Source organism: Mercenaria mercenaria, chromosome 19 (assembly GCF_021730395.1).
Source record: "Mercenaria mercenaria strain notata chromosome 19, MADL_Memer_1, whole genome shotgun sequence".
Lineage (NCBI taxonomy): Eukaryota > Metazoa > Mollusca > Bivalvia > Venerida > Veneridae > Mercenaria > Mercenaria mercenaria.
The window spans coordinates 38204877-38226702 of record NC_069379.1 but is presented as its reverse complement, the minus strand read 5'-3'; the positions used below and the strand labels follow the sequence as shown (position 1 = coordinate 38226702).

General features: G+C 38.2%; 3 protein-coding genes across 7 annotated transcripts in view; 1 reads left to right on the top strand and 2 right to left on the bottom strand.

Annotated features, from left to right (window-relative positions):
- Positions 1-2205, top strand: part of LOC123542866 (heterogeneous nuclear ribonucleoprotein Q-like) — a 33648-nt gene extending 31443 nt beyond the window's left edge. For all 5 annotated transcript variants that reach the window (XM_045328893.2, XM_045328892.2, XM_045328890.2 and 2 more), the window contains one exon: positions 398-2205. In XM_045328893.2, the coding sequence (XP_045184828.2) occupies positions 398-1087 (690 nt within the window). In that variant the 3' untranslated portion in view covers positions 1088-2205. The remainder of the gene's footprint in view (positions 1-397) is intronic.
- Positions 2206-10114: 7909 nt separating this feature from the next.
- LOC128551133 (uncharacterized) lies at positions 10115-13773 on the bottom strand. The gene is made up of 2 exons (XM_053531585.1): positions 13617-13773; positions 10115-12598 (listed from the first exon to the last, which is right to left on the bottom strand). Exons 1-2 carry the CDS (start codon positions 13666-13668, stop codon positions 12063-12065), a joined length of 588 nt encoding a protein of 195 aa, XP_053387560.1. The 5' UTR covers positions 13669-13773; the 3' UTR covers positions 10115-12062.
- A 2339-nt stretch (positions 13774-16112) lies between these two features.
- LOC128551030 (uncharacterized) lies at positions 16113-19998 on the bottom strand. Its single transcript, XM_053531301.1, has 2 exons — positions 19733-19998; positions 16113-16244 (listed from the first exon to the last, which is right to left on the bottom strand). Exons 1-2 carry the CDS (start codon positions 19979-19981, stop codon positions 16113-16115), a joined length of 381 nt encoding a protein of 126 aa, XP_053387276.1. The 5' UTR covers positions 19982-19998.
- Between the last annotated feature and the right edge of the window lie 1828 nt (positions 19999-21826).

Sequence of the window (21826 nt, the reverse complement as noted above, 5' to 3'; positions counted from 1 at the left end):
AAAGACCCGTTTACTTGCAAGAACAGTTTTTTATACGCCCGAAGGGACGTATTATGTTATGACGCTGGTGTCCGTCTGTCCGTCCGTCAGTTAGCAATTTCGTGTCCACTCTGTAACTCTTGAACCTCTTGAAGGATGATGTAACCCTTCGGGCGTATATTGCCCCACTTGGCAGAGCTCTTGTTTACGTATATAAAGATAGAGAAACAGGTGTGTAAATTAGAGTTTCTGGAACTGAAAATCAGGTTTGAAATCCGAAGGTTTACATAAATTTTGAAGCACATTTGTAAAATGTACACGAAGAAAATGAATCATGTATGTGTTCAAGTGTTTCTTGCAGAGCTAACTTATTACATTGCATCATGAAAAATTGTAGAGAAAATATTTTCTTTTCTAGCTGTTTGAAGGGAACATGTTGAAAGTAGAATGGTGCGAACCCCAGTACGAGCCGTCATCTCAAGAAATTTCCAAGGTGAAGGCCTGTCACGTCAGCAACCTCTCCACAGAGGTCACGGAGGAGATGCTACGTAAGAAGTTTGAGGCATATGGTAAACTGTTCCATGTCCAGAAAGTACGCGATTACGCTTTTGTTCATTTTGAGGAAAGAGATGACTGTTTAAGGGCCATCGAGGAAGCAAATGAGACAGAATTAGGTGGACTTATAATCACGTGTCGTATTTCAACCTCAGGACCATTGAAGAGGAAAATTAAGCGTCAAAACGAGAAAGCAAGAATGAGAGGCGAGTTTGGGTTTGGAAAGAGGAAAGAAAGGCAAGCCCCTCCACCTCCAAGACAGAGAAATGATGGGTACCAGAACAGGAGAGGAGGTTATGGCGGGGGAGGTGGTTACAGATCAGGAGGTGGGGGTGGTTACGGAGGAGGGGGTGGGGGTGGTTACGGAGGAGGCGGTGGGGGTGGCAGATTTGGAGGAGGGGGCGGTGGTTATGGTGGTGGCCGTAGCGGCGGTGGTGGTTACGGCGGAGGTGGATATAGCGCCGGAATGAAACGTAGGTACGATGACAGAGATGACCGTTACGGAAATTACGGAGGTGGATATTCTGGAGGTTATAAACAGGCGCGCTATTAATAAACTTGTTTTTATGGGGATTTATCTTGTACTAGAATGACCAAGTGAAAAGAGGATCAGATTTCAACGACTGAAAATATTGGCTTATGTCTGCAGTTGCCTTTTTAGAAAAGATTAAGCAATTGTTTGGTATGTTAGATTATGATGGTGAAGAAGGAAAACATGTTGTTGAAGAAATTTTAAAGTTCCCTTAAAGGGACTAGAAAATCTGTGTATGTATGAACAAGAGAGATGTTAAGTACTTCAACCGTTGATCAAAGTTGATCAGTGGAACTTTAGAGCTTTCTTTGATGATTGTCTCTTTATGTTGTGTTTATGATGCTCCATTTCCATGCCTTTCTTGCACATGAAGGTTCAATAATCCACCTTTAATGGGCATATTGAAATAACAAATAGTGTGGAAATGTGAATGATTGTCATATAGAATGGAATACACGCCCTATGAGTTGCCAACTGATATACGTCACACAGAATTTTGAAATAAAATTGTGGACAAAGCTTATTGAATACATTGTGCAACTTCTAAATCACAAGTTCTCTGTCAACATGCATGATATAGTGAATAAACTATATAACAGTTTTATATGGTTTTGTAGGTTTTAAGTCGTACACCAGTTAATTTACCAATTTAGGTTTATGTATTTTCCCATTTGTGTTCAATTTATATGGCTTGATTAGCATGACAACCGTAGTTCAAAATACATAATCGATGAAATAGAATTCAGCAAGATAATCTTTTAATATAGTCAAACTTCGTTCGCTTGAACTCTGGATATCTCTATCACAGTAAAATCCCAATAAAATGTATACTGTTATTGTTAAATATGTTTCAATAATAAAAAGCTGCAAAACTGCTTTTTTCATGCTTTAAACATAAACAGTGTTGTTAAAATCAACTTACTGATGCTTTAAAGGCATAACCACCTTATTTGTATTTTTGACACAAAAATAATTTCCAAAAACTCTCACTTAATAAAAAAAAAATTCCGACCTACCTACCCTAGTTACCAGAAACAAAGAATTTTTTTTTTAAGCCTTAGTTCTTGTTAAAGAAATAGCGCATTAAAGAATTACAATGTCAGAGATCATATTGCTTCACTGAAAATAAAATCAGCAAATTATGCAAATTCATTACCTTTACATAACTTTGCATATATGTTAAGGTAACTAGAAAAATGTGCAACTTGGCATATGAATTAAGGCAAGTAGAAAAAAGCAGAACTTTGCATATTTGTCAAGGTAACTAGAAAAAAATGTGCAACTTGGCATATCAGTTAAGGCAAGTAGAACAATGCAGAATTTTGCAGCAGTTTTTGTAAGGGAAACTAGGAATGTGATTACTGAACATAATTGTTAAGGTAGTAAGAAAAAATACATAATTATGTCTCCCCCAGGAGACATACTGTTTTTGCCCTGTCCGTACGTCACACTTCATTTCCAAGCAATAACTGGAGAACCACTTGACCGAGAACCTTCAAACTTCATAGGGTTGTAGGGCTGCTGGAGTAGACGACCCCTATTGTTTTTGGGGTCAAAGGTCAAGGTCACAGGGGCCTGAACATTGAAAACCATTTCCGATCAATAACTAGAGAACCACTTGACCCAGAATGTTGAAACTTCATAGGATGATTGGTCATGAAGAGTAGATGACCCCTATTGATTTTGGGGTCACTCCGTCAAAGGTCAAGGTCACAGGGGCCTGAACATTGAAAACCATTTCCGATCAATAACTAGAGAACCACTTGACCCAGAATGTTGAAACTTCATAGGATGATTGGTCATGAAGAGTAGATGACCCCTATTGATTTTGGGGTCACTCCGTCAAAGGTCAAGGTCACAGGGGCCTGAACATTGAAAACCATTTCCGATCAATAACTAGAGAACCACTTGACCCAGAATGTTGAAACTTCATAGGATGATTGATCATGAAGAGTAGATGACCCCTATTGATTTTGGGGTCACTCCGTCAAAGGTCAAGGTCACAGGGGCCTGAACATGGAAAACCATTTCCAATCAATAACTAAGAGAACCACTTGACCCAGAATGTTGAAACTTCATAGGATGATTGTACATGCAAAGTAGATGATCCCTATCGATTTTGGGGTCACTCCATCAAAGGTCAAGGTCACAGGGGCCTGAACATTGAAAACCATTTCCGGTCAATAACTTGAGAACCACTTGACCCAGAATGTTGAAACTTAATATGATGAATGGTCATGCAGAGTAGATGACCCCTAACGATTTTGGGGTCACCCTGTGAAAGGTCAAGGTCACAGGGGCCAGAACATTGAAAACCATTTCCGGTCAGTAACTTGAGAACCACTTGACCCAGAATGATGAAACTTCATAGGATGATTGGTCATGCAGAGTAGATGACCCCTAATGATTTTAGGGTCACTCTGTTAAAGGTCAAGGCCACAGGGGCCTGAACATGGAAAACCATTTCCAATCAATAACTTGAGAACCTCTCGACCCAGAATGTTGAAACTTCATAGGATGATTGTTCATGCAGAGTAAATGACCCCTATTGTTTTTGGGGCCACTCCGTTAAAGGTCAAGGTCGCAGGGGCCTGAACATTGATAACCAGTTCTGATCAATAACTTGAGAACCACTTGACCCAGAATGTTGAAACTTCATAGGATGATTGAACATGCAGAGTAGATGACCCCTATTGATTTTGTGGTCAGTCTGTTAAAGGTCAAGGTCACAGTGGCCTGTTCATGTAAAATCATTTTTTGGAAATAACTTGAGAACCACTTGACCTACAATGTTGAATTACGAATAGGATGATTGGACATGCAGAGTAGATGACCCCTATTTATTTTGAGGTCACTTGATCAAAGGTCAAGGTCACAGGAGCCTGAACAGTGACTTGAGAACCACTAGGCCAAGAGTGTTGAAATTTAGCGGGATGACTGGACATGCCAAGTAGATGATCCCTATTGCAGCCAACCATCAGTGTCTCTTTGATTTTTGCTCCTGACCCCTATTGACTTCTTGCCTATAGGACTTTGCATTGGGGGAGACATGCGCTTTTTTACAAAAGCATTTTCTAGTTGAGCATTTGTTTATGAAACTAGAAAAATTAACTTTGCAGATTTGTTAAGGTAACAAAAAAATAAATAGCTTTACATATTTGTAAAGGTACATAAAAAATGTGTAAGTTTACATATTTGATAACATAACTAGAATAATTCCTTACTTTAATGTGTGTTTAAGGTTACTAGAAAGAATTACATTTCCATCACATTTCACTTTTTTTATTCATTGATATTTTATTTCATTTCATCCTTGTAATGAAATCATGTATTTTTAAGAATAAATTCTGAGGCAAGAATATTGTACTGGAGTTTGTTTTAATGCTTAAGAGCCAAATCTGATTACAATGTTTCTCAGCAATTACAGGTGTCAACTTGAAACTCAAGCCCCCCAATGACCATACATGATCAAAAGGTCAAGGCCACTACTGACCATACATGGTCAAAAAGTCATGGCCACTATTGACCATACATGGTCAAAAGGTCATGGCCACTAATGCCCATACATGGTCAAAAAGGTCAGGGCCACTATTGACCATACATGGTCAAAAGGTCATGGCCACTATTGACCATACATGGTCAAAAAGGTCATGGCCACTATTGACCATATATGGTCAAAAGGTCAGGGCCACTAATGACCATACATGGTCAAAAAGGTCACGGCCACTAATGACCATACATGGTCCGAAAGGTCATGGCCAATAATGACCATATATGGGCAAAAAGTCGTGGCCACTTATGACCATACAGAGTCCTATTGCTGTTGTAACCAAGTCATCAGTTTTAGCTCACCTTGGCCAAAGGCTCGTGGTGCGCTTTTGTGATTGCTCAATGTCCGTTGTGCGTCCACTAACAACTTTTTCAAAACACTGGGCAGGTTTACACCAAACTTCATAGGAATGATCCTTGGGTGGCCCAATTTCAAAGTTAAAAGAATTGAATTCCATCAAGAACTCTGTTGTGACAACCAAAAGGAAAAATTTGAAAAAAACTTGTCCAAAACTGCAAGACATAAAGCCTCAATATTTGGCACTGTTTGCAATTTAGTCAGTAACTTTTTGGTAAGCACCCCTTTTAACAGTTAACGATAGACAAGCTCATTATACAATGAGAAGTAATTCAAGCTTCATTGTAGTGTACTGGCTGCTGCTGAGGAGTGTTTGAAATCACTTGCCTCCAACTGCGATGGGTCTCAAATATCACGATGTGTACAATTATTTCATTCCAAGGAGCCCCATCCATACTGACACGAGGCCCAGCGAGGCACCTAGAAATTCCCCCACCTTTAAACCTTCAAGGTTACCATACAACCTAATCATGCCTGTGTGGTGTGTAGTATCGGTCTCGCCTTCAACCAGCCTTGAAACATGGCACCTTTGACTTTGCATAGTATTTTATTAAATCAGTGTCAGAAGTGGTTAAGTGGCTTAAGGCTGCCATCAGTTACTGTGAAATCATTAATATTCGTGGGGGACTAATTTTCGTGGATTTCGCGGTTGAGTCAATCCACGAAATTTAATCCCAACGAACAAGGAAAACTCCCATTCATTTTATGTTCAAAAGTGGAAATCCACGAATTCACATCCCCACGAAATTGCCAATTTGACAAAAACCACGAAATTTCATGCCCACGAAATTAAATGATTTCACAGTCATGCGATTATTGCATCTGTTAACCAAGTTTAACACACTTTTATTAGTACTGATAAATTTTGAAACAAGAGGGTCATGATGACCCTGAATCACTCACCTGAGTAATATGAGCAACAGGTTTAAAATGGCAAACTGATAATAAAATATTAGAAAGTAGGTCAGTAGGTCACATTCATGGTTACTGAAAGTCAGTTTTAAAATAGGTATGCAAAACTGTACATGCCATCCAAATTTCAAGACTGCAGGCCTCCTAGTGAAACCTTTAAAACCTTTAAAAACCTTTAATTTCAAAGCAAACCTTTAAAACCTTTAAATCTTCTGAAAAAACCTTTAAAACAGCCAAATAGCCTGTAATTTTCACTCAAAACCTATATTTTTGTTCAGACTGCTTGCCGCGCCAGTTTAAAGCAAGTAATGGTTATACTACAGTATTTCTTCCCCCATTTTAAGTGTTGTTATTAGGATACTGCTTGTGTATCTTTCATCTGGAGTTTTTCAGAATGCTGTTGTGTTCACCAGACCACATACATGTAGATGTTTGCAGTAGTGTTCACCAGACCATGGGTGTTCCATGTATTCAGCATAAGGTACCAGGGACTGAATGCTTGAAATGGTCTGGTGACATGATGTTTACACTATGGTAACAGTGTACAAGGTCTGGTGAAGATACAGCATTCTGAGCAAAGTTGATGTAGACACTACAAATTCAGGCTTTCAAGTGGCACTAAAATTCCTAATTTTCTTAGGTCTCCCTAAAATTCCTTAAAAAAATGCTCAAAAAGGGCCAAATTCCTAAAAAAAACCCTTATTTTTTTCAATTGTCCCTATGTTTGGAAAATCTGTCTGAACTTAAATTTGTTTTTGCACAAAGTCATGCATATAATGATCCAATTAATTTATTGAAGTTTATTTTCTTTAAGATTCATTTTCAGAGGTTGCTTCTATCAGTTTCCATGAGTTCCTAGGCTACATCTTCATGAAACATAGATTTACTTCATTGAGTGATCAGGCTTAGATCCATGGCTGGGCCCAGGAGGCCTGTGCCCCCATTGGCTCATCAAAGTTGCTCTCAACTATTTTGGCAAAGAATAAATATTTTCTCAAAATTAGGCCCAAAAACGCACCAGAGGCCACCATTCCATTTCTCTATTACAAAATTTTCCAGGGGGAGGACCCCCTGACTGCCCTTCCAATGAGGGGATTGCCTCTTCAGTACCTCAAAATTTATATAAGTTCCCCAGAGGCCACCATTGATATCTACATTCAAAACATTTCCAGAGGAAGATTCCCCTGAACCTCATAAAACTACAGGGATACTCTCTACCACACATCAAATTTAGACCAAAACATGCGCTGCAATCAAGCATTTTATACCTGTATTTTAAATTTTTTCAGAGGGGTGGCAGCATCCTTACCTCCCTAAAATTAGGGGGCTACACCCCCTATGCCTCAAAATTTAGACAAAAAATACACAAGCACCCACTATTTCATTACCTGTATTTTAAAATTTTCCAGGAGAGCCCCTAACCCCCTCCCCCCAGTTGAGAGAAGTACCCCTCCAGTACCTCAATATTTAAACAAATAAAGGCACCAGTGTCCACCATTTCATACCTGTATATCAAAAACTTATGTTGGGACACATTTGTTCTAGAATGGTGCCCCTGCAAAAAGCAACAATATAGAAAAGGATGGGCTTGACATGTTGACCTGTGGGCATTTAGTCCTAATTTAGCCCTTATTTTTTGCAAAAACAGCCCTAATTTTTTGCCAAATAGTGCTTGAAAGCCTGTACAATGTATAAAACAGGAACCATATACAAAATAGGTGATATAAATGTGCAGTGAAAGTAGGTATACCCATTAAGTTAGGTATGTATATCATTCAAACAGTATGAGATAATATCAAAAATGCCTATTTCTGATATCTGGTTTAAGAGTGTGGGTTTCCATATATAAATTAACTTTTTTTAGTAAATACCTATATATATTATGTGTTTTCAACGAGAATTCCGACAAAAATAGCCTTTATTTACTCTTTATTTTTTAATATTTTACACTAAAAGGCCTTTATTTCAATAGATTGGAGCCTTTATAAAAACCTTTATTTTTGTTCAGGCCTGCTAGGAGGCCTGAGACTGTATCTTAAAAAACAAGACAGTAGGTCACATTCGTGGTCACTGAAATTCAGTTTTACGATTAGTCTGCAAAACTACATTGTCATGTCATCCAATTTTCAAGGCTGTATCTTAAAAACAGCAGGCCTCGACACTAACAGTGTCCCTGGATCCCAAGGAACCAAACTTCTAGTAAGGGGTTCCCCCAGGATACCTATTCTAAATCAGTGTTGTGTATTAGTCTACATTCTATTCCAAATGACATTCAGTGATTTCTTAATTCTAACAGAATATATGACTGAAAATTCATTTTGGCGGTGTTTTCAAGTAATGTGGCACAAAATATCATTATCTTGGGTGAATTAAACCACTACATTTTGAATACCAAAGAGAGAGAACTTGTGGTCACAGGTTTCTTAATTTTCACAAACAGGCCAAAAAATATAGAATTGCTTGACAGAGCCTTTAAAAGTTCAATTTGAAACACAAGTAGAAATAAATATGAGCCGCGCCATGAGAAAACCAACATAGTGCATTTGCTACCAGCATGGATCCAGACCAGCCTGCGCATCCGCGCAGTCTGGTCAGGATCCTTGCTGTTCGCTAACTGTTTCTCTAACTGCAATAGGCTTTGAAAGCAAACAGCATGGATCCTGACCAGACTGCGCAGATGCATAGGCTGGTCTGGGTCCATGCTGGTCGCAAATGCACTATTTTGGTTTTCTCATGGCGCGGCTCATATCATTTTAGCTTTAGCAATTTTAGTTGATTTTAGTACATTTTCATCCTTTCCAACTGGTGGGATCCAAAGTCTTGCTGACGGACACCAAAGTCTATAGGAGGTAGGGACACCACTGAAAAAACGTTACTGCCAAGGCCTGACTTGACAGGGCTCGACAAATTTTCAAATTCAGGACAAGCAGCACAGAGGTTTCACTTGACCTGCTGCAATTTGTACTCCTACAATTCACTGAAGAAAACAAGTCTTTATAGACAGCATTTATTTCAAAATCAGTTAAAAACAGTACTGGACTGTCGAGCATTTCACTGAGGAGATCCTAATGCGGTACCGTAACAGAGCAGGGCGGAGTTTAGAACAAATATTCTTTCGTTTAAGATCTTTTAGCTATCCGGTTTCTAGGCTACGTTTTAGTTGGATTTACAATCTTTTTTGGTCAAGAATGGCACTCGGCCTGCAGGACAAGTACTACAGAAAATTCCACTCACCCGGAATCCGTTTATACTCGTATTTATGAGGATACAAGAGGATTTGTTGAGCGCTACTTTAACCTGAAATTCTAAGTAAAAAGTGGGTATAATATATTGGTGCCACATTATAAATCTTGTGTGGATGATGATGTGGAATAAACATTTTAAGTTTGAATCATATCCATTTAGTAACAACAGATATATGGTGAAAAATCATCAAAATTTAACTGAAATTCTATGGGGTCATAATATATGAAATATTTGTACCGGAGTTGTAATGAGGACGATGATGTCAAAGAAAATGAATCTGGACTTGTAAGTAACAAGAGCTGTCCGTAAGACAGCGCGCTCGACTTTTCTCAGTGCTTGACTCTGAATTAGAGCTTTGCCAGTAAAAAAAAATTCCAAGTTAAAAAGGGACATAACTCTGTCAAAATTATAATCAGAGTTATGGGAATTGTGTCTCCTGGTGTAGACTTTGATAGTAAATAACTATTTAGAGTTTCAAGTCAAAAGCTTTAATAGTAACAGAAATATTTGACTTTTAACAAAAATTTCTAAGTTAAAAAGGGGCATAATTCTGTCAAAATTCAAATCAGAGTTATGGGGATTGTGTCTCCTGGTGTAGACTTTGATTGTAAACAACTACTTTGAGTTTCAAGTAAAAAGCTTTAATAGTAACAGAGATATTTGACTTTATCAAAAACTAAAATTTCTAAGTTAAAAAGGGGCATAATTCTGTCAAAATTCAAAGCAGAGTTATGGGGATTGTTTCTCCTGGTGTTGACTTTGATAGTCAATAACTATTTTAAGTTTCAAGTCAATAGCTTTGATAGTAACAGAGATATTTGACTTTATAAAAAACTTCAACCAACGGCGACACAGACGCCGGGGCAAGTGCAATAGCTCTACTTTTTCTTCGAAAAGTCGAGCTAAAAAGGGAGCATAATTCATAAAATATTTGTGGAAGCATAATATCCTTTGCGACAGGATGTGGGTGATAATGAGGCACAACTATTTTAAGTTTTAATTAAATCCAATTGATAACAACAAAGATAGAGTGCAAGTGCATCAAAACTTTAACCTGAAATTTTAAGTAAAAAGGGGGATAATTCATTAAATATTGGTGCCAGAGTTATGGCTCTTGTGTCAAATGATGTGGAACAATTAGTTCAAGTTTGAATCAAATCCCTTCTAAAATAACAGAGATGATGTGAAAATAAATCAAAATTAGGCCTAATCTAAAATTCTAGATAAATGTGTCAGAGGTACAGACCTATGTCATATGATCAGGGTGATGATGAGGTAAAACTATTTGAAGCAAATTAATCAAGGAATTACAGGGAGAAAAAGCATCAGAACTTTAACTAAGGTATGGATGCAGAAGGATGCAGACGCAGTCAAGCTAAAAAGGAATATTATAACAAAACAAGAGGGTCAAGACGACCCTATATCATTCACCTGTTAAACTTTACCTTGGAATCATCAAAATAAACATTCTAACCAAGTTTCATGAAGATGGGGTCATAAATGTGACCTCTACAGTGTTAACAAGCTTTTCCTTTGAATTGAGTTGTGACCTAGTTTTTGACCCAACATGACCCAGTTTCAAACCTGGCATGGGAATCATCAAGATAAACATTCTTACCAAATTTCATGAAGATAGAATTATTAATATGACCCACAGAGTATAAACAAGCTTTACCTTTGATTTGAGCAGGTGACCTAGTTTTTGACCCCACATGACCCAGTTTCAAACTGGCTTAGAGCTGATCAAGATAAACATTCTGTGCAAGACTATAATAATAACAATAATAATAAAGTCTTTATTTAACGAGGCAACACGGGTATACCCAGTCTTCCCTTTGAGCCTCAAATGTACATAATATACAGTAAACACAAATCAACGAAAGTAAATCAAAGACATGAAAGGGATTACAATTAAAAATAGCAAATGTAAATCAAAGATATTTAAGAAGATTACATGTTTACATAAGGAAAGTAATAGAATTTAAACAACATGGTTTTCTCTTAAATCAAAGCATAAATGAAACCTCTATATGGCTGAAAAGGTCAAAACAGAAAATTGTGCCCCATTTAGGAGCAGTAACTCTAGAACCCATGATGGAATCTAGCCAGTTTTCGAAAGGAACTGAGATCTTATTGTGTGTGTAAGTGTGGTTAAAACCGAATGTAAAATGTCACTTATTTCATGTTCACAAGGTAAAAATTAATAAATTTTGGCTCTTTCAAGGGCCATAACTCCAGAACCTAATATTGGATCTGACAGATTCATCATGGAATCCAAGATATATTGTTGCTAAAGATATTTTGCAAATTTGTATCAAATCAAACTATAAATGAAGTCTCTATATTGCTGCAAATGCCAAAATAGCAAATTTTTGCCCTTTACGGGGCCATAACTCTGGAAGCCATGGTGGGATCTGACCAGTTTTCGAAAGAATCCAAGATATTATGTCAATACAAGTTGTGTGCAAGTTTGATTTAAATCCATTACAAAATGCAGTCTCTATCGTGTTCACAAAACCAAAATAGCACATTTTGGCCTTTAAGAGGCCGAAACTCGGGAAGCACAATGGGATCTGGCCAGTTTTAGAAAGGAACCAAGAAATTACGCCAATACAAGTTGTGTGCATGTTCGATTAAGACTGATTGCAAAATGTGGTCTCTATCATGTCCACAAGAAATTGTGAGCGGACCGACAGACGACGAACAAAATGCGATCACAAAAGCTCACCCTGTCACTGTGTGATCCGTGAGGTAATAAAAACTAGAGTTATGTAACTTGTCTTGTGAAGTCATCTCTTGATGCTGAATATATCTGTGAAGGTTAAAAATTGCCAGCTTACATGCAAAACTTTAATGCATAGGCTGATGAAAGAACTATTAGAAAAATTTCAGTTACTTGAGTTAAAAATAAATATATCTTTGCGCTTGGTATCAACTAACAATTTTTTTCAGTTCATTGTTTAGTTCTTTTAACCAAATTGCTATTTCTGCTGTCTGATCATATCTATCTATCAGATCCATTTCTTTACAGAAAAAACCTTCTTTAGTTTGAATAGAGATTAAATACTCTCCAATCCCAATAGCAAATCTGCGATACTTCACTTCTTTTGTTTCAACTGCCAAAAGTGCTGCAGCATACGCCACTGTGTGGCTAAAACTAAAAATACAGATACTTTCGTGACACGTCAGAGAAAAGTCTATAACTGCTTTTGCACTTTCCAAAAATTTCTGATCTTTTGTCGTCTGGAATAACTTTACCATAAAAATTCCATGGTAACCAAGGAAAAAGTATAGCTGATTTGGAGAATCTCTTTTCACTATATAGAATGGTTCCATATTCACAGGTGGGTTTTCTAAAAGGGTACCAGTTTTCACAGACATCCGCAAAAGCACTTCCTTCTCAAAATTTGGTTGTGCCGCCATCAATTTTAACAAGCCCTCTCCACACTCCTTCGCTCTTTCTAAATCTGTGAATATATCAACTGCCCATCAAACATCTTTTATCATTTATAAACCAATCCAATCAGATTGACAACAACGGGTTATTTACTGCCCAGCGAACACCCGACATACCAACGTAGGATTTGGGTTGAAATGTAGTAGACCTAAATTCAATGTCTAACTAACATCATACACACAATGTCTAGTACACATTAAGTAATAAAAGAATTGTGGAAAATAAAACTTTTCTTGTTACAGCAAGCTCTTTAAAATTAATACTGTGATCTGAATATTTGGATATGTTAGAATGAAGAGTCATTTTCATGATAACTCTGTGTTATTTGCATTCAATTTAACTAAGAGATCAGGGGCGGCAAATTCAATTGTCTGTATTGCCTAGGTTGTCCAAAAGCTTGTACGGACATGTGAAATTTGACCAGAATTTACTATATAACTATCATACGGACAAGTAAAAATAGCAAATGACAAAAATGGGCAAGAAAGTCAAAATCAGATTTTGCTGCCCCTGGAGATATTGACTGTATCGCAGATGTAGCTTTAAACTGATGTATCACAACATTAGTTGGTATAAGTAATCATGATTTTCATTTTGCAGTATTCTTGAATTGGAAAATTCAAATCTCTATTTACATATATGGCTTTAGAGATGACATACCCAGCATGCATCCCTAAAAAACTGCTTACTGTGAAATAATATTTATTCGCGTAGGACGAATTTTCGCGCTAGGACCGATGCGCGAATTCAAGACCACGCTATTATTATTTTTCATTATATTTTTCATTGCTAAAATTGAAAATGCGTGAATTAAAGCCCGCACGAAACAGTCCTTCCTCAAGCTTGCGCAAAATTTCATGCCAGTGAATTTAAATGATTTCACAGTATGTTAAAGGTCTTGCACAGGATTTCAAAATAGATAGGGGTGGTTTTCCTGCAGACTGCCCCTACCTATCCTACAACCCTAGTGTCAGCCTAGATTTATGATTTTTTGCACCATTAACCGCTACCCTGATTGATGTATTTACCTCCCATATATAGACACAGTAATCCAAAGTGAGCCGTCGACAAGCAATCCATGGTTGATTCATCATTAACATCAGCAAGCCCCTCAGTGACACAGACTAACTGATACTCTGGGTGGAAGAAAGTCTTACAAAAGTTGAAGGCAGGGAATGATATATCAAACCTGTAAAATAAATAACTATATCAAAATGTTTCTGCCCATCCATGTTTCCGGTAGTTTATGCACTGAACATAGTATCAATCCAATTCCTCTCAACTTTTTCCCCACCTGATTAGCTTAATTAACAAGAACAAAAGACTCCTAGGTGAGGTATTACTTGGTGAGATTTTCATAGGTGAAGAATTCTAGAGAGAAAAGTTACTGGGTGAGGTGCTACTTGGTGAGATTTTCCTCGATGAGTTGCTATCTGGTGAGATTTTCCTGGGTGAGGTGTTCATAGGTGTGGAGTTTTTGGGAGAAAAGTTCCTGGTTGAGGTGTTTATAGGCAAGGAGTTCTTGGGAGAAAAGTTCCTGGGTGAGGTGTTCATAGGCAAGGAGTTCTTGGGAGAAAAGTTCCTGGGTGAGGTGTTTATAGGCAAGGAGTTCTTGGGAGAAAAGTTCCTGGGTGAGGTGTTCATAGGCAAGGAGTTCTTGGGAGAAAAGTTCCTGGGTGAGGTGTTTATAGGCAAGGAGTTCTTGGGAGAAAAGTTCCTGGGTGAGGTGTTTATAAGCAAGGAGTTCTTGGGAGAAAAGTTCCTGGGTGAGGTGTTACTTTGTGAGATTTTCCTGGGTGAGGTGTTCATAGGCAAGGAGTTCTTGGGAGAAAAGTTCCTGGGTGAGGTGTTACTTTGTGAGATTTTCCTGGGTGATGTGTTCATAGGCAAGGAGTTCTTGGGAGAAAAGTTCCTGGGTGAGGTATTCATAGGCAAGGAGTTCTTGGGAGAAAAGTTCCTGGGTGAGGTGTTCATAGGCAAGGAGTACTTGGGAGAAAAGTTCCTGGGTGAGATGTTCATAGGCAAGGAGTTCTTAGGAGAAAAGTTCCTGGGTGAGGTGTTCATAGGCAAGGAGTTCTTGAGAGAAAGGTTCCTGGGTGAGGTGTTACTTTGTGAGATTTTCCTGGGTGAGGTGTTCATAGGCAAGGAGTTCTTGGGAGAAAAGTTCCTGGGTGAGGTGTTCATAGGCAAGGAGTTCTTGGGAGAAAAGTTCCTGGGTGAGGTGTTCATAGGCAAGGAGTTCTTGGGAGAAAGGTTCCTAGGTGAGGTGTTACTTTGTGAGATTTTCCTGGGTGAGGTGTTCATAGGCAAGGAGTTCTTGGGAGAAAAGTTCCTGGGTGAGGTGTTCATAGGCAAGGAGTTCTTGGGAGAAAAGTTCCTGTCCTGGGTGAAGTGTTCATAGGCAAGGAGTTCTTGGGAGAAAAGTTCCTGGGTGATGTGTTCATAGGCAAGGAGTTCTTGGGAGAAAAGTTCCTGGGTGAGGTGTTCATAGGCAAGGAGTTCTTGGGAGAAAAGTTCCTGGGTGAGGTGTTCATAGGCAAGGAGTTCTTGGGAGAAAAATTCCTGGGCCAAGTGTTTCTGGGTGAGGTGCTTCTTGGCCAAGTGTTTCTGGGTGAAGAGCTCCTTAGAAAAGACTTTCTGGATGAGGTATTTCTGAGTAAGAAGTTCAAGGTCAAGGATGAGGTTTATTTAGGTGAAATGTTTTTGTATTAGGTATTCCTGAGTGAGATTTATCTACATGAAGTGTCTATTCTCTATATACATGTAATGCCTCACAGAGAACAAAAACTTGCTTAACTTAACTTAAATATTGGTACGACACACTGAATCATGAATAGTAACAAAAACATCAACAATGTCAAGTGACTTTCATTTGAACATACTGGGAGAGGATCTTACCAGGATGCTACCCGAACAAATGAGCCGTGCCATGAGAATACCAACAAAGTGCATATGCGACCAGTAAGGATCCAGACCAGCCTGCGCATCCGTGCAGTCTGGTCAAGATCCATGCTGTTCGCTAACAGTTTCTCTATTTGTAATAGGCTTTGAAAGTGAACAGCATGGATCCTGACCAGACTGCGTGGATGTGCAGGCTGGTCTGGATCCATGCTGGTTGCAAATGCACTATCCATGCTGGTCGCAAATGCACTATGTTGGTTCTGTCATGGTGCAGCTCAAATAATAATCACCCAAGTGGCTCTCGAGAAGGTCATAGGAGATTATTTCCACTTATAGCTCTAGTGGCCCATTAAAGGGGTCAACTGCCCTGATTGAATAATTTTGTAAGAAGATAAATTGTATTTCTATTTTAAGCTCTAATGACATAAAAAGGGGTCATGGACCCCCCACTAAATTAAAAAGCTGAAAAAAGATGCTGGTCCATCTGTCTATGCTACTAGTAATAGCACACCTTGAACTAACAGGTGAACTCACAACTGATTTATCTACACTCTCCTTTCACTTCTGGGGTTATTTTTAAACCTAAAATAGTACAGAATTAATGCAACTAAAGATTATTTACCTTACCTCCCCATTCTGTGGGCACCCATAGCGATCCAGGCATTCATATACGTCCAAAAATGTGACATCGGAAAACTTGCGCTTTTCCTTCCTCTCTCACTTTTCTCTGGGAATGATATCAGATCCCCGTCTTCCTAAAGTAACACAAAATTTCTTGTTGACAATTCCTTGTGGCCATAGAAACACCAAACAAAACTTCCCTGATACTGTGAAATCATTTAATTTCGTGGGCAAGAAATTTCGTGGTTTTGGTCAAAACGGCAATTTCGTTTGGATATAAATTCGTGGATTTCAACTTTTTAACATAAAATGAATGGGAATTTTACTTGTCCGTTGGGATTAATTTTCATGGATTGACTCAACCACGAAATCCACGAAAATTAGTTCCCCACGAATAATAATTATTTCACAGTAATTGCTAGATTTCCGTTACAACCTTCATTCTTACCTTTTAACTTAATCCTTCCTTATAACCTTCGTCCTTCCTTAACCTTTACCCTGCTAAATTTCTAAAATGGACTGGTCCATCTTTCAATTTGGGCAGTACCATCTAATATTTGAAATAAAAAAGCAAAACTTATGACATAACAAGAGCTATTGGATAAAATTGAAACTGAATAATTTGATTAAATGCCTATTTCTATACAATGACATAGTTTGTGACGTTGTGCATAATAATCATAATAACAGTAAATGATAACAACAATAATTATAATAACAATCATAACAGCCTTATTTAAAGAAATGTCATGACCACACCCTTCCCTCTGAGGTTATTTTACCTCTAGGACAGCAATGCTGGAATATTCAAAAGCCAGGTCAATAGGAAGACTTCAAATAATGTAAACATAAGTACAAAAGGGTCAATAATTCTCAGTCATGGAACTTTACACTATTGTGATGCTTACTGGTAATGAGATAATAGATTACACACACAAAAAAAAAATACCTTGAAAAACAGGCATTAACTTTGTGAAAAAGCAATAGAAAGTGATGGGACATGTGCATTGCATTATATATCATACCAGGAAACCAGTGTGTGAAGATTCAGTCCCTTCCTACCTGTGATTACTGAATTACATCATACCAGGAAACCAGTGTGTGGAGTTTCCATCCCTTCCTACCTGTGATTACTGAATTACATCATACCAGGAAACCAGTGTGTGAAGATTCAGTCCTTTCCTACCTGTGATTACTGAATTACATCATACCAGGGAACTAGAGTGTGAAGATTCAGTCCCTTCCTACATGTGATTACTGAATAACATCATACCAGGGAACTAGTGTGTGAATATTCAGTCCCTTCCTACCTGTGATTACTGAATTACATCATACCAGGGAACCAGTGTGTGAAGTTTCCGTCCCTTCCTACCTGTGATTACTGAATTACATCATACCAGGAAACCAGTGTGTGAAGATTCAGTCCTTTCCTACCTGTGATTACTGAATTACATCATACCAGGGAACCAGTGTGTGGAGTTTCCATCCCTTCCTACCTGTGATTACTGAATTACATCATACCAGGGAACCAGTGTGTGAAGATTCAGTCCCTTCCTACATGTGATTACTGAATTACATCATACCAGGGAACCAGTGTGTGAAGTTTCAGTCCCTTCCTACACGTGATTACTGAATTACATCACACCAGGAAACCAGTGTGTGGAGTTTCCATCCCTTCCTACATGTGATTACTGAATTACATCACACCAGGGAACCAGTGTGTGAAGATTCAGTCCCTTCCTACATGTGATTACTGAATTACATCATACCAGGGAACCAGTGTGTGAAGATTCAGTCCCTTCCTACATGTGATTACTGAATTACATCATACCAGGGAACTAGTGTGTGAAGATTCAGTCCCTTCCTACATGTGATTACTGAATTACATCATACCAGGGAACTAGTGTGTGGAGTTTCCATCCCTTCCTACCTGTGATTACTGAATTACATCTTACCAGGGAACCAGTGTGTGAAGATTCAGTCCCTTCCTACATGTGATTACTGAATTACATCATACCAGGGAACCAGTGTGTGAAGTTTCAGTCCCTTCCTACATGTGATTACTGAATTACATCACACCAGGAAACCAGTGTGTGGAGTTTCCATCCCTTCCTACATGTGATTACTGAATTACATCACACCAGGGAACCAGTGTGTGAAGATTCAGTCCCTTCCTACATGTGATTACTGAATTACATCACACCAGGGAACTAGTGTGTGAAGATTCAGTCCCTTCCTACATGTGATTACTGAATTACATCATACCAGGAAACCAGTGTGTGGAGTTTCCATCCCTTCCTACATGTGATTACTGAATTACATCATACCAGGGAACCAGTGTGTGAAGATTCAGTCCCTTCCTACCTGTGATTGCTGAATTACATCATACCAGGGAACCAGTGTGTGAAGTTTCAGTCCCTTCCTACATGTGATTACTGAATTACATCACACCAGGAAACCAGTGTGTGAAGATTCAGTCCCTTCCTACATGTGAATACTGAATTAGATCATACCAGGGAACCAGTGTGTGAAGTTTCAATCCATTCCTACATGTAATTACTGAATTACAAAACTAAACCAAAAACTGCCAAGGACAGAAATGGGATTTAGTTCAGTAAACAGGAGGGTCATAAGGTCATAATGCAGTAATTCGGTCAAAAATGTGCTTCCGTGTCGAAAGAAGTCCCTAATAAATAGATCCTAAAGCAGCAATATGAGGGTACCTGACTTCAGCTGACTTGCATTTCACTGCATACTATTCAACACCCCTTTTTCTTTTCGCTTTCCTGAAGCAAATGTATGGTTATCTTGTGGAAAATAGGTCTACGACAGAGTGAAAATCTAGAAACTGTAACAAAATTGTTCTGAAGTAGCTGAATTTTATATGAAACAAAGAAAAATTTCTTTTATTGGTATATAGCCATAAATGAAACCACTACTGTGCAGACAATACCAAAACAGCCAATACTTGCCCTTTCAGGGGCTATAACTCGGGAACCCATTGTGGGAAATGGCTGGTACAAGAAAGGAACCAAGATCTTAATATGGTGATACAAGTTATGTGCAAGTTTGGTTAGAGTCCAGTCATAAATGAAACTGCTATTGTGCAGACAAGACCAAAATAGCCAATTTCTGGCCTTTTCAGAAGCCATTACTCTAGAACCCATAATGGAATATTGCTGGTTCAAGAAAGGAATCAAGATCTTAAGGTTATACAAGTTGTAAGCAAGTTTGGTTAAAATTCAATCATAAATAACTGCTATTTTGCAAACAAGATCAAATTAGCCAATTTTGTCCTTTAAAATCCAATCATAAATGAATCCACTATTGTGCAGACAAGAAATTGTTGAGAGACGACAACGTATGGCGGCTAAAAAGCAAAACAAGAGTTATTGAAGTCTTGAACCTGTGCAATGTATGTCAGATCATCACAGTGAACAAGTCTGTCAAGTTTCAAATCATTCCAACAAGCAGTTACTGAGATTCCAAATGGGCAAGGGCAAAAGCTCTACTATCAGAAAAATTTCAAAACGTCAAGCAAAGAAATACCTAAGTATACTGATTTAATGATTTCTAAATACTACTTTTATCTTTAACTCATATTTGGTCCTAGTAATTATACCTGCATAAAATCCCTTTTGATACGGTCAAGTAGTCTGTGAGCTTTGGCTGTGTGTCCACTGATCAACAACAATGTTGCCAACTTGTACTGCGAACAGAGATCCCCGCTTACTTTACTGTCTTGCAAAATCCCGTCGGGACCAACTTTACTGGCCAATAGATCACTGGCTTTGCGACTTGATACAAGGAACTTCTCCATTGTAAATGCTCTTCTGAAGTGGGAGATAAAAGGCTTAATACTATTCTGCATTATAGTCTCCGCTCTTCAAATATCTGTATGGGTTGTTTACAGGTCTGGTAAGTGGACCCCTAGATTCCAGGTCTAGTGGTGCCATTACATGGCCCCTTGCCACTGCCTACTTACATTTGACATAACCAGTTGTTTAAATGAATAATATACCTGGAATGAAACAATTATTTCAATAAAGACACATTCTAAATGCCAGTCTTTGTTTTATCAGTTTTTTAAACTGTGTACAAAGAGAGATGTTTAGTCTTTTAGATGTAAATAATTATCCTATAGCCTAATGCATTTTAGTTCCATGAGTAGATAACTCTTGCAACCATGTTTCAAAAAACTCAAACATTTCTATGAATGCGAGCAATAGTTCTAGGTGTTAGTAAGTTATGAGCCACGCCATGAAAATACCAACATACTGCATCCAGGCAGTCTGGTCAGGATCCATGCTGTTCACTAACAAACTGTTAAATGCTTTGAACGTGAACAGCATGAATCCTGACCAGACTGCGCGGATGCATGCTGGTCGTAAACGCACTAGTTGGTTTTCTCATGGCCTGGCTCATTATCATGAAAGTCTAAACATTCTTCTCTATTATTATGTGCTATAAGTAGCAATAACCGAAGGAAAAATAACTCTTTCAAATTCAGGATTTCAAAAAACAAGAGCTGTCCATAAGACAGCCAAGCTCGACTATTCGAAATATTGTCACAGAAGCAGGAAATTATTACCCAAAATGTTAAATATCAAAAGAGTTTTAAGTTCGAAAGGGGACATAATTTGACCAAAATACATATCAGAGTTGTGGGACTTGGTGCTATCAACTAGTTTTATAACCCCGAAGAAACATATTAAGTTTCAATTCAATATCTGCATTAGTTTTGGGGATAGTAACTTGCATGTAAAACTTTAACCAGAATTTTCTAAGTCCAAAAGGGGGCATAATTTGCTCAAAATACATGTTAAGAGTTATGGAACTTGACCCAGTGAGGTTGGTAATTGACCTAGAAAAAGAATAAATAAGTTTCAAAGCTATATGCCTTTTGGTAATAGCTGTATGTACTTGCACGCAAAACTTTAACCAGGATTTTCTAAGTCCAAAAGGGGGCATAATTTGCCCAAAATACACGTCAGAGTCATAGGACTTGGTGCTATCAACTAGTTTTATAACCCCGAAGACACATGTGAAGTTTCAATTTAATATCTGTAGTAGTTTTGGAGATAGTTACTTGCATGTAAAACTTTAACCAGGATTTTCTAAGTCCAAAAGGGGGCATAATTTGGCCAAAATACATGTCAGAGTTATGGGACTTGACCCAGTGAGGTAGGTAATTGATCTAGAAAAAGAAAAAATAAGTTTCAAATCTATATGCCTTTTAGTAATAGCTGTATGTACTTGCATGCAAAACTTTAACCAGAATTTTCTAAGTCAAAAAGGGGGCATAATTTGGCCAAAATAAAGGTCAGAGTTATAGGACTTGGTGCTATCAACTAGTTTTATAACCCCGAAGACACATGTGAAGTTTCAATTCAATATCTGCATTAGTTTTGGAGATAGTAACTTGCATGTAAAACTTTAACCAGAATTTTCTAAGTCCAAAAGGGGGCATAATTTGCTCAAAATACATGTTAGAGTTATGGAACTTGACCCAGTGAGGTTGGTAATTGACCTAGAAAAAGAATAAATAAGTTTTAAAGCTATATGCCTTTAAATGATAGCTGTATGTACTTGCATGCAAAAACTTAACCAAGGTGTGACGCCGACGCCGACGCCGACGCCGACGCCGACGCCAGGGTGAGTAGAATAGCTAGACTATTCTTCGAATAGTCGAGCTAAAAATGTTCACAAAAAAAAA